Source organism: Pelodiscus sinensis, chromosome 7 (genome assembly GCF_049634645.1).
Source record: "Pelodiscus sinensis isolate JC-2024 chromosome 7, ASM4963464v1, whole genome shotgun sequence".
In the NCBI taxonomy this organism is placed as follows: domain Eukaryota; kingdom Metazoa; phylum Chordata; order Testudines; family Trionychidae; genus Pelodiscus; species Pelodiscus sinensis.
Genome location: NC_134717.1, coordinates 62,596,074 through 62,608,347, shown reverse-complemented (window position 1 = coordinate 62,608,347; position 12,274 = coordinate 62,596,074). Strand labels below are relative to the sequence as shown.

At 48.1% G+C, this 12,274-nt stretch overlaps 1 protein-coding gene across 2 annotated transcripts in view; it reads right to left on the bottom strand.

The window, feature by feature from the left end:
* DRC11 (dynein regulatory complex subunit 11) overlaps window positions 1–11,412 on the bottom strand; it is a 120,839-nt gene extending 109,427 nt beyond the window's left edge. The window contains exon 1 of one of the 2 annotated variants that reach the window (XM_075934044.1): window positions 11,050–11,412. In XM_075934044.1, the coding sequence (XP_075790159.1) occupies window positions 11,050–11,060 (11 nt within the window). In that variant the 5' untranslated portion in view covers window positions 11,061–11,412. The remainder of the gene's footprint in view (window positions 1–11,049) is intronic. The other variant, XM_006127447.4, reaches the window with a different exon arrangement.
* Window positions 11,413–12,274: the final 862 nt, after the last annotated feature.

Genomic DNA, 12,274 nt, shown 5'->3' with positions numbered 1-12,274 from the left:
GTTCCCCGTGTTTCAGTTCCCAATATGTCTCTTTACACTGTGTTTTCCTCAGGGGAGATGCTGCCACTCACTGTGTGACTGGTATAGCACTTAGGAGAATGGGGCCTCTTAGTTACTGTAATACAAATAAATAACAAGATTGAAATCTATAAGGGAAGAGGAAGCAGCAACTAAAAACCATACATGACTCCGTCAGAATTCTGGGAAGGTTTATATGTAAAACTGAAAATACTGTTTTACTTCATTCAAAAACTACAGCAAGTACCTTAGCTAGAAAATCTAGAGCGAGGGAGCTCTCTGATTCTTCTATTGGGGACGGCTGGAAAACCCAGCTTTGGCTAACTTCATTTGCATGAGTTATAACGTTATTTACCCATAATTCCACTGATTGATTTTTGTTGTTGTTTTGGTTGAAATTGTTTGTCCCTTGCGCAAGAAACCCCTGTTGCCCATCCACACTGCCTTCTCGCACAAGAGCTCTTGCACAAGAGGACTATTCCTCTCCCCACGAGGAATAACTCTTGTGCAAGAAGCCCTCTATTCCGACACTTTATTGTAAGTTTATTTGCGCAAGAACGTGCATGCAGTGTAGATGCTCCGCAAGTTTTTGCACAAGAACGGCTGTAAAAAAGCCTGCAGTGTAGACGTAGTTTGGTGTATTCGTTTGGGTTGTTCAGTTTCCGAAATGCAAACATTTATCATTGGTTTGCTTCATGATTCTTATAGTTGTGTTTGCCTTTCTCCCCAGATTAAAGATTCCCAAGTTCCATATTTCTGAGCGACTTCTAAGTGCTTGTGAGTGGGGAAGAATCTTCCTGTGAGGGTGACTAGTGAAGCTTTATTTTTTATTTCCCAGAGCCAGAAATCAGAGGCCTGCTCTGTCAGGGCTTAGAGCCATGTACCTGTTTAGCTTAGAACAGAAACTTTAGATATATTGTGCCTGTCCCTAGGTGCCGTCACTGGCAGAAGGATTATGTACACACACATTCGCACAATTGAGAGACAACTGAATGATGTCTGTTACATTTGATGGAGCCATTTGGAACCATTCTCTTGCTGGTCTGACTGGGACTGAAAATGCAGTTATGTATTCACTTTCTGTTGTCATAAAGAGGCAAAGCAGCTGCAGCCCATGGCTATGTCTACACTACAGGCTTCTTGCGCAAGAAGCTTTTTGCAAAAGAGATCTTCCACAAAAACTTCTTGAGCAAGAGCGTGTCCACACTGCAAAATCACATCAGAAAAGCAATGCACTTCTGCGCAGGAGAGCATCCAGACTGCATGGATGCTCTCTCGCAAGAAAGTTCTGATTGCTATGCACAGAATGGCCACCAGGGCACCTGTGCTTCTTCCGATAGGCTGTTTTTGCACCAAACCCCCCTGATGCCCGTCCACACACACCTTTTTGCACAATAACTCTTGCGCAAAAAGGAGTTATTCCTCATAGAAAGAGGAATACCTATACCGCAAAACCCCTCTATTCTGTTGATTCACTGTAAATTTTCTTGCGCAAAAACGCACTCGAGGTGTGGACACTCTGTGAGTTTTTGCGCAAAAACAAGTGTTTTTGCACAAAAACTCTACAGTGCAGACATAGCCTATATGATTGTCATCCAGAAGTGTAAGCCAATCACCTTGTTCCCATCCATGCCTTTTATAATACCAAATGATCTATTTGCAGCTGTAATGAGGCTATGGGGGTGTCGGGATAATATTGCAATACGGTGTCTCACCTTGGACAGAGTAGCTTGAGCACTCTGTATTTGTTTATTTCCCCAGGATATTGATGGGGATGTTGAGACTCATGAGAATGCTCAGCACAAAATATTAACAATCCAAATCTGCTATTGAATTGACATGCTTTCATTTTTTTAAAGGGTGCCCTATACTTTTCAGCTTCAGCAGGATGCAGCTGGCCCAGCTCTTCTTAGTATATTTACAGCCCACCCAGACCTGTCCCCCGTTCTTCCGATTTCATTTACATCCCATTGCACCAACTGACTCAGTAGATTGCAGCAGTTAACCCAGGTGCAAGAGTAAACAAAATAAACTCACCGGAGTAGGCAAGAGTAGCAGAAACAAGAGCACCATTAGCTATCACCTGATAGCACAGCCAATCACTCAATGGGGGTTTTGTAAATTTCCTTAGAATTGGGGAGGCTGATGAATGGAAACCAGAGAGACCCGTGGAGTACGCCAGCAGAGACTAACACAATATGCTATTGTACATTCCTAGCTGTGTGCATCCAGAATCAATTTTGCAGGGGGGGGATGTTGTAAATCTTTGAGGATGCCTGACCCTATAAGCTGTACCCCACCTACAGGCTTGATTTATGAACAGCGGGTTTCCCCGGACGGCAACATTTCAAATGTGGGTTGTTTCCCAGCTGACAATAGACATCAGTGCAACCAAAGCCGCCCATATCCGTCCACTCTAATGTGCAATAACCTTTTTCTCTAGACCGCCAAGTGTTTTCTCACTCCACCAGCTAGTCACCACAGTTTCTTTTTACATTTTTGAATATTTTTTAAATTAAAACATGTTAATGTAAGGTAAGCACACCCTGGAATTAACGGGTATAAACTGGAAAGATGCGTAAGAACACGCTACATTGCTGCAAGCATGTCTTTGGAGATTGGCTTCATGTTTGTGGAGATCATGACCTGTGTGTTTTTGCAGCATTAACATGCACTGCAAATAAAGAAAGGGAAACGGGCGGGAATGGGGAGGTATAAGACATTAAGGGTATGTCTATACTGCACGGTTATTTCAGGATGCCAGAGGTATTCCAAAATAGCTACCCTGCATCCAAGGAAAGCGCCCGTTATTTCGAAATATTTTTTGAAATAACAGACGCGCTATTTCGCCATCCCTGTAAACCTCATTGCACGAGGAATAAGGGATGGTTCGAAACAGCGCTTTCGTTTTAAATTTGGTACTGTGTAGACACGCCAAATTTCAAAATAGCCTATTTTGAAATAAAATCAAAATAAGATACGCAATTTGTGCAGCGCAAATTGTGTATCTTATTTCGAGTTTAGGGTGCAGTGTAGATGCACCCTATCGAAGAGAAAAAGGAGAGGGAAAAGTGACACCAGAAAAACCAGGAGCAGATCCTCAGATGGTGTAAGTCAGCATACATTAGCTAGCCTCCAGTGCTTAAGATAGCAACCCAGCTGACCCATAACCAGAGTGGTTAGTTGTTTAGGCAATGGTGGTGGAAGTGCTGTTTGCTTGTTAGTTTTATCAAACTAATATAGGCTATGAGACAGTCAAACACACGGCCCTATGTTGCCAGGTCTGATTATCGCTGTGCAAATTCTCATGTAACTATTCAGTGGCTTGCTGGTCTGTACGTACAGTAAGGTTAGGGCTTATCTGTGCCTGAGTGTGTAGCCCTGGCTGGGCTGCTGTCTCAGAAGGGCAACCATGGGAGCAACAGGGGGTCAGGGAGGCAGAGCTCCCTCCTGAGTTACTAGGGACACAAACGGAGCACACCCATTGCGGTCTGCCTTAGTGTCTACAGTTCTGCCCCTCTGTCAGAGTGGCTAATGATCCCTGTGCACTAGCAATCTCTGTGGGGAGTACCTGGCCACAGGTAAGGCCCATAGGAGGGGAGTGAGGAAGAGGGACCTGTCGACAAAAATGGCTTCCAGCCACAGTGGCAAGAGCAAATCAAAATGCTGACTTCTCTTTTAATCTAGAAGGGAAATCTCTGCTAGTTGTGAGGTACCACTAGGAACTGCCCTCAAAAAAGGAAGACTGGCTCCTTTTTCCTTGTGATGAGGCAATGGTCGCTCATTAGGGTCATATGGACTTGTGTGTGAAGTGGGTTTATCAGAAATGAATATCAGGAGTGGATTTAACCCATTTGTTTACTTAGCACATAGTCAACCTGTGGAACTCCTTGCCAGAGGATGTAGTGAAGGCTAGGACTTCAACAGGGTTCAAAGAAGAGCTAGATAGATTCATGGAGGTTAGGTCGATCAATGGTTATGAGCCAGGATGGGTAGGAATAGTGGCCCTTGCCTCTGTTTCTCTGGAGGTGGGTGACAGGGGAGGGATCACGTGAGGATTCCCTGTTGTATCCCCTCCCTTTGGGGCATCTGGTATTGGCCACTGTCAGCAGACAGAGCACTGGGCTAGATGGACCTTTGGTCTGACCCAGTATGGCCGTGCTTATATTCTTAGGTTGGAAATCATAATTATGACCCTGACCCTTCTAATACTCGTGATATGTTTCATGTTACTATCATAGGCAGTTCCACTGAATTCAATAAGGCTACAAACGGTACAGGATGAATCTCTCTAGTCCAGAACTCTCTGATCTGGAAACATCTGTCATCCAGAATGGTTCTGGTCAGCTGATGTGGCCAGCTTTCCCGCAGTTCTATAAAGTTTGCTTGCAGCCACCAGTCCTAGCTCTCAGTGTTCTGTGCTGTTATTTAGCTCTAATTTATCCCTAAATGTCTTCTAACAGCCCAATAAGCAGTGGAAGTGTTGGTGATGCTGCTAGACAACATTGACATCCCGTGGTCCAGAAAATTCTCTGGTTCGGAACTGGACAGATACCGAGGGTGCAGGATTGGAGAGGTTCAACCCGAAGTAATATTAAATATGTGCATGAGTGTTTTCAGTATGAAAGTCTAAAATTGTGTCTGGAGCATCTAACGCTTATTCTGTGGTGATAGGCATTGGCAGGCAGAAGTAGCAGCAATTGCAGTTCACTGTCAAAAGTATAAACGACTGCATTCAGATTTTGAAAGGGTGATTCAAGAGATGAGGAGATGCAGGCAGGATGACTGTTTGGAGGGCTAACCCATGCTATATTAAGTGTGAGGGAACTCATGCAACTGAGTGTAATTTTCATACTTCCGCTGCCTGTAACCTCTGCCAGTACAGTGTGTATATCTGTATATATACACCCACAGTTCAGGCAGTACTGCTGATTGCCATAGCAGCTGAGAGGCAAAGAATATTACAAGGAAAAATATGCAACACTGAGTAATGGGGTGAGAAAAACATATATTCTCATTTAATTCCAGGGACCCTAAGAATGTCCTGGCAGCTCTGATGGCCTTCGGGTAAAGGAGAGTCCTGCCTTTCTGATCAGTATGTCCATTCAATGCTCTGTACTCCTGGAGAGAGTAAACAAAAGTCCAGCTAGGAGCAGTCAATCAAGAATACTTCATTCATCATCCAGCGTTTGTGTCGGGCTTCTTCTAGGTTAAACGTCACTTTTATTACTCAGAATTAAATTTGACCTACACATTCAAAGTGAGGCTTAAAAATACATTTTTTTGTGGTCACACTGACAGCGAAATTCTCTAAAACACTGACCGGTGTCCTTGGAGGCCTGGCAATACCTTTGTGCCAGACATTTCTTCTTCAATTTGAAAAAAAACATTAACTTATGGACTGTTTTCCACAGACCTGAAATTAATCTGGCTCCTTTTGTGGCAAAGTGTTACAGAATTAACATTAAGCTTCCGAGTCGGTCCATTGACTGTTTGCGGGATCGGGGCCTTTGTGACTTACGCTGTCTAATTTTTGTGAACCAACAACCGTGAGATAATTTCTGCTGCAGAGCTGGCAGGGGGAGATCAAAATATTTTTGGGCCACCCTGTGATCTAATGGAAGCTGCAACCCACTTTGTAGGGGTGATGAGGCCAGAGGAACTATGGTGCAGCAGAAGTCACAGAAGGTATTTTGGCTGGCAGAGAGGAGTGTAAATGGGCAACAGCTGGGCTGTTTTACCCCTTTCTCAGGTGAAACTCTGTGCAGTGGCCTTCTATTGATTGGGATACACAGATAGAAGGGTGGCTCTCTATTGGCAGATTGCCTCATGGCAAAGGGAAAAAGACCCCCCCTCAAGTGCTCTCACCTGCTTTGCATGTCCTCACAGGGCACACGCACTGGTACTAAATAGCTTGGAAATACCTTCAGGACACCTTTCTTGGGCGCTGCCAGAAAGAAATAGTTGTTCCCAAGGCCCACAAGAATAAAAGGTTAGCTGGCTTCTCAAAACGTTATCCAAACGTGTTCTGTTTAAAACTTGCACTTCCAGTTTTGGACAAAATTTTGGGTTAAATCTGCTCCCTGCATCCCTAAAATTAAGGTTGGTTTTAATATTTTCCCCAAGCTGCCTCTGGATGAGGGCGCATGTCGGGGAACAACACAACTTCACGATTTCTAGCCACTCAATGATTTTCTGCAGATGCAGCAGCAAAGGGACAAAATAAAGGAGGAAAAAGCTTGGTGGACACTAGTTACTGGAAAAAGTAAACCCAGCACGCTGGCAAGGGTGTTGTGAACACAAACAGCCTGGCACTTCTGCCTTCTCCGCTTTCATTCTGCAGTCGTATGACAGAGAGTGACTGCAGGATAAAAGACTGTGTGGCACAAACGGAATGGGAAACCACAAGAAAGGCAAGGAAGCCTGCTTCACTAAACACCAGCTGTAACCCTGCACCTGCTCTTGCTCAAACTCACTAGGCTGAATTGAAAAGACACTTCATTGGTCAAAAGAGGGTATTGTGCTGGTGCATTTTAGTACCACAGCAAGGAGAGAAACTCAAGTAATTTAGGCGGGGAAGAGATTACCATGCATTGAATTTTACAGCCTTTTTTCTGACCACTGCAGCTTATCCAGCTGGAAGGCAATGGGATGCCCTCTGCTTTGAGGCAAGGAGGGGAACAAATGCATGTTTTCCCTGGCAAAATAAGAAGAACGTTCCTGTGTGGTCTCTGGCTGGAGATGCGTGTAAAGACAGCATTGCAGTATGACAGTAGTATTGCGTCCCATCACATAGCCAGAAGTAGCTACTCATTCACACAGAGCATAGTCAACCTGTGGAACTCCTTGCCTGAGGAGGACATGAAGACTAGGACTATAACAGGGCTCAACCTCCATGAATTTATCTAGTTCTCTTTTAAGTCCATTACTGGCTATTAGCCAGTGTGACGGGGTAAGGCAACCCCATCACTTACTTGCGCCGGGCAGCGCGGACGCCGGCAGTGGGGCGGAAGGCGCAGCCCAGACGGCGCCGGTGTGTTGGGCAAACAGGGAGGCAGACGATCATTGCCGTGCGACCGGGACACCCACTGATGTCAGCGGCGCGACAGCAGGGGGAGGCGGGACACCCCGAAGGGGGAATGGACCAGCAGATGCGGCAGGGGATAAAAGGAGTAGGGAGTTGGCACTGAGGGAGGAGGCAGATCCGGAGGAGGAGGGCGCCGAGGAGGTAATCCCCTACCCGGTGCAAAGGGGGACGTGGGCCCATGATTAGACCCACCGGCGGGGTAGGTAATGACCCAGGGCGGGTCATGGAACCCGAGAGCAGGCGAGTTTAGGGGCAAGCCTCCACCTGCTACCATCAGGAGCTCCGAGCTCCTGGTGTCAGGGCCCCCCGGAGAGAGGGAGGGCCCGGACCCTCTTCCCCGCCACCAGGGCGATTGGTAGTCGACCAGCAATAAATGATACCCCCTTGAACGTTAGTAAGGGGAACCCCGAAACAAAAGGGGGGACTTATGACAGCCAGTATGGGTAAGGAATGGTGTCCCTAGCCTCTGTTTGTCAGAGGGTGGAGATGGATGGCAGGAGAGGGATCGCATGATCATTACCTGTTCGGTTCACTCCCTTTGGGGCATCTGGCATTGGCCATTGTCAGCAGACAGGATACTGGGCTGGATGGACCTTTGGTTTGACCCAGTCTGACCATTCTTACGTTCCCTATCCAAGAGCCTGTTGTGCGTTATGCGTGTTGAATGGATGGATGGGGTATGGCTAGCCAGAATGAGTCCAGAGCTAGGGAGCAGCTGTTCTCCACTGAATGCACCAGCTCCAAGGTGCCTTCGCTCCGTGTTGTGTGCGGGGATGGAATTTATGACAGCGTTAGCCCCCTTGCACACACAGCTTCTCCCCCAGTGGAGGGGGAAGCAGTGTCCAACTATACTGCTAGCTGCACTGCCATTGCTGGGGAGGGGAGAGGAAGAGAACAGATACAGGACAAGGCCTTTAGCCCAGTCACTCGCTCCGAAATGTAGCCTACCAAGTGTTCCAAATTCTGTAGGTCTAATGATGATACAGGATAGTTTTTATTGCCCTCCTTCATGTAGTCTAAGACTGTTTCCATGATAACAGAATGAACTCCGCCATGTCAATACTTTAGCTGATAGGAGATACTTGACCCTCCGTGAAAGAAATCTACCTGACTACAAAGTCATTTGCTACGAGTGCTCAAGGAGCACCTGCATGTGTTTATAAAACAAGCCAACCCGCAGTTAGCCAAAACGCTTCTTTAGCCGGGACCCTGTCATCTCACTAATTCAAGACACCTCAGGTTCCTCATTGAGTCTTAACACACATATGGCCCTAGCGTACATATGGCAACCACAAAATCGAAGCAGAGAGCATGATGAAAATGCAAGGTAAAACTATTATCCAATCATGCTAGGGGTTTTAGGGTATAGATGTTAGAATGCTTCCTCCTCCAGACTCACAGCATTCAGAGCAGCAAACATGGCCCCTCCAGCTGTACGGGGCACATATGGGGGCATAGAAGGCAGGAACCTGCTGGGCTTCTGGCTGGGAGCTGCCCACGTAAGCACCTCAACCTCCCCCACCCCTCCCTTCCTTCCTCTTGCATCCCTACCCCACATAATCCAAACCCTTTGCACTCCTGCTCCTGCACCCGTACTCCTTCCCAGACCCTGCACCCCCCTTCTGCATCCCTCCTAGACTTTACATCTCAATCTCTTACCCCTGGTCACAACCCAAATCCTTGCACCCCCTCCTGCCCCAGGTTTCAACCCCCTGCCAGACCCTGCACTCCCCTCCTACACCCATACCCCTCCCAGACCCTGCACAACCCATTCCACCTAAATTTCCTCCCAGATTCCACATCCCCTCCTGCACCCCATTACCCCAAGATCCCTTTGGCACCCAACCCCCATTCCGGACCCTGCATCTCCTCCATTAATATCACAGAAGAGTGCGGCCGTTGACCGCTTACCAAATTCTTGGAGTGGCCTCCCATCAAAAGTTACTGCCCACCCCTGCCTTAGTCCAACCTGTGTTTCTCAGCACATTGGTCTACCCACATTCTCCACCCTTGCTTATGCTGGTTCTTCAACATTTAAGGCCTTTCCACAACACTAGTACCAAGGTCAAATGCCTTTCAAAATAGTTTTAACTTAAATACGATTTACACTATAGATCTCTGTTCCATTCAATCCATTTCCACTGCCATATAGAAGCATCCCACACTAAGCCACTGAGGATCAGTTCAGATGTGCTGGGCCGAAAAGCTAAACCTAGGGCAATATAAGGCATGCTCACATCCAATGATTCTCCTGACTTCGCCCATAGCCCTGGAAAATGCTACAGAGAGAAGTCACCAAACTGTTTATAAAGTGTACAAAGTGATCATACACTAATATGAATGTGTAAGTATCGCCAAGCCCAAGTAATTAAATATAAGATTGACATTCAAATTATGAGCTTAAAAAATGATACATTTTGGGGTCTCCAATTGTGATTCAGGAATCACAATTCTCTGCCGCCACCAGGACTAGAAACATTTTTTTTTTTAAAATGGAAGATAAGAGTCTCAAGTAAAGCACTCCCTTCAGGCTGTGTCTCCACTATGTGGTCAATCTTCTGGGGTTTGATTTAGTGGGTCTAGTGAAGATCTGCTAAATCAAACTCAGAGGGCATCCCTGTCGGTGCCGGTACCCCTGCTCCTCACAAGGAGTAAGAGAAGCTGATGGGCACGTTTTCTGGGTTATAATTCAAAATAACTGCAGTGAAGATGAGCCTTTAGATTACGTCCTAAAAGGGTTCAGGCATAGTTCTTTGCTATAGCTGTTAATTATTTTAAAAGCTACAGTTGTTCTTAATGAGAGGTAGGGAACTAAAACCAAAAGGTAGCTGTGGCAATACAGGCAGGAGGCGTATCTGTCCTGAGTGTGCCTGTCACAGATGTTAAACAGTCTGATGGGAGCTAGCCCCTCCTGCTGCTTGTGCTGTCATGGCTATGCACTGTTACCGCAGTTCTCAGACGTCACAATAATTAATGCAGCAAAAATTCTGACAACACAAATTGCTACACAGCCCCAAGATGCGGGACTGAAGCCTGAACCGGCCCAAGACCAAATTGGGGACCAAAGCCAAAGCCATTCCCAGGGCCCAACAAGTCTAACACCGTCCCCGGCGACCCCATTAAAACAGGGTTGTGGTCCAGGTTGGGATTTTGACCCACAGTTTGAGAACCACTGCTGTGTTATTAGCATGCTAGCCCAGGGGAGCTAACACAACTACCTCTCCTTGGACTGCCAATCCCCAGCTTCCAGGGTAGGCACCCCTGTAAATCAGGCCCCTTCAAGTTGGGCAGCTAAAAACAGGCATCTGAAATCACTAGTCACACTTGAAAATTCAGCTGGTAATATGAAACATACTGCCAGGAGTGCTTTTACAGGACGACACACAATAAAAAGAGGTGTGCCAGCTTGCAAACAATTCCGTTTTCATTCTCCTTTTTTGTTTATATTTTTAAAAATGATTTTTCTCCTCTCTGCTGCTGATGGATAACGAGCAGAACCAGGCAAAGGAAAGTGACTAATTACAGAAGACAAACAGTGAAGCTGACTAGACACAAAGTGAGGAAAGTAAACAAACTGGGAGGAAAACAGCATTTTTTTCCCTCTCTAATTCCTCTCAGGTTTATTGTCGGTGTTACTTGTAACAACTCTACGTTTAAAAAAAGACCTAAGTCTGATTTGCAAGTCGACCAGCTTTCCAATACAGCGACGGGGCAATGTTGGCCTTAGCTCCTTGTACCGGCACTGCTGCAAAGTAACCACAGAGGAAACCTGGAAAGGGACACCCGCATTTTCCTGGCGCCGTGCATCGCAGGAGATGCAAAATGTACACACACACGCCTCGTCCCACCCAGAGCTGTGCCCTGCGCTGAACTTCCCGAGCGGGCTTTCCAAGCAACCCGTCCCCGGCACGCTCCCCGGATGGCCAGGCGGGATGTTTACTTACAAATGCGACATGCTGTCGGGGCTTTTCCTCACGGCTTTGCCCTCCAAAACCCTGCTGCTGGGTTGATTGCTGGAGCAGGGCGCGTGGGGGCGGGAGGGGTTTCCTCTCCCCACACACAAAATAAAAAAGCTGGCGCCGGGACCTCTCGCTAGGGACCCGCCTCAGAAGCCACGGGGGAGACCCCAGACCCCCTCTGTGGGGCCAGCCTGAGGCTGCGGCCGAGGCCTGACATCACACCACGGCCCCTTGCCGATCCGGCCCAGGTCTGCTGGAGGCTGCTTGTTGTGCCCCGCACACCTAGTTACGGCGGTTGTCAGCCTCCCTCCCTTCCCTTAGCAACTGGACACCAAGCCTCCCAGCACTGCCCCCCCCCCCCACCCGCCGTTGCTATGGAAGCCAACGGGCCTGCCGCCGCCGCCTGTGCCGTGTGTGCCCTGGTGCTGCAGGCCAGGCCTGCCAGGAACACTGTAATCGGGGCTGTTTTCCTGGCACGCCTGTGGGGCAGGGTGCCTGTGCCCACGGGGACCGGGCGTGGGGTGCCCAGGACCTCACTGGAAGAAACACTCCCCTCCCTGCAGCAATCAGGCAGTCTCAGCTGTTGGGGGCCAGAGGGGCCTGGCTAGAGGCACTTGTGAATACTGACCCCCTGGATGGGGGGTCCCCCTTGCTGAGTCCAGCCCCATAGCACCTCCCAGGCGGAGCTGATGAGGGGCTCTGTCTGGCAGTGGGGTGAATACTTCTGGGGCCAACGTCCCAGCCAACGGGGGAGGGGAGCCACGTCCCCCTGCGTAATGTCTCTTTCCCATTCCCAGCTGGACACAGCCCCCGTCTCACTCCAGCCTTCACACGTCCTTGTGCTGGCCCCAGAGTTCGGGAACATCGGGGCAAGAAATTCTGCATCGCCGCATTGTCTGATCCCACAGAACTGGATCCCTGCGAGGAAAGCGCACCATGAAAGTGGCTTTGTGTGAGGAAAACGCTTCCAATGAGTTGAAATAGAGGATAAAGGGTGTCCTGTACTCAGTTAGGATTTAAATCAGGGGCATCCCTGGTCATATGGGATGGCTGGCAACCCTTCTGCAGACTTATGTATCTGGCTAGAGCTGGTGGAGTAGGAGGCTGCCAGGCCCTGTTATTTCTGCACCTCAGCCCAGCAAACCAGTTCAGTCATCACTCCAGAGGTGAGGCGTGAGGTGCATGGTACTTGGGAGAGGTGGGGATGCTG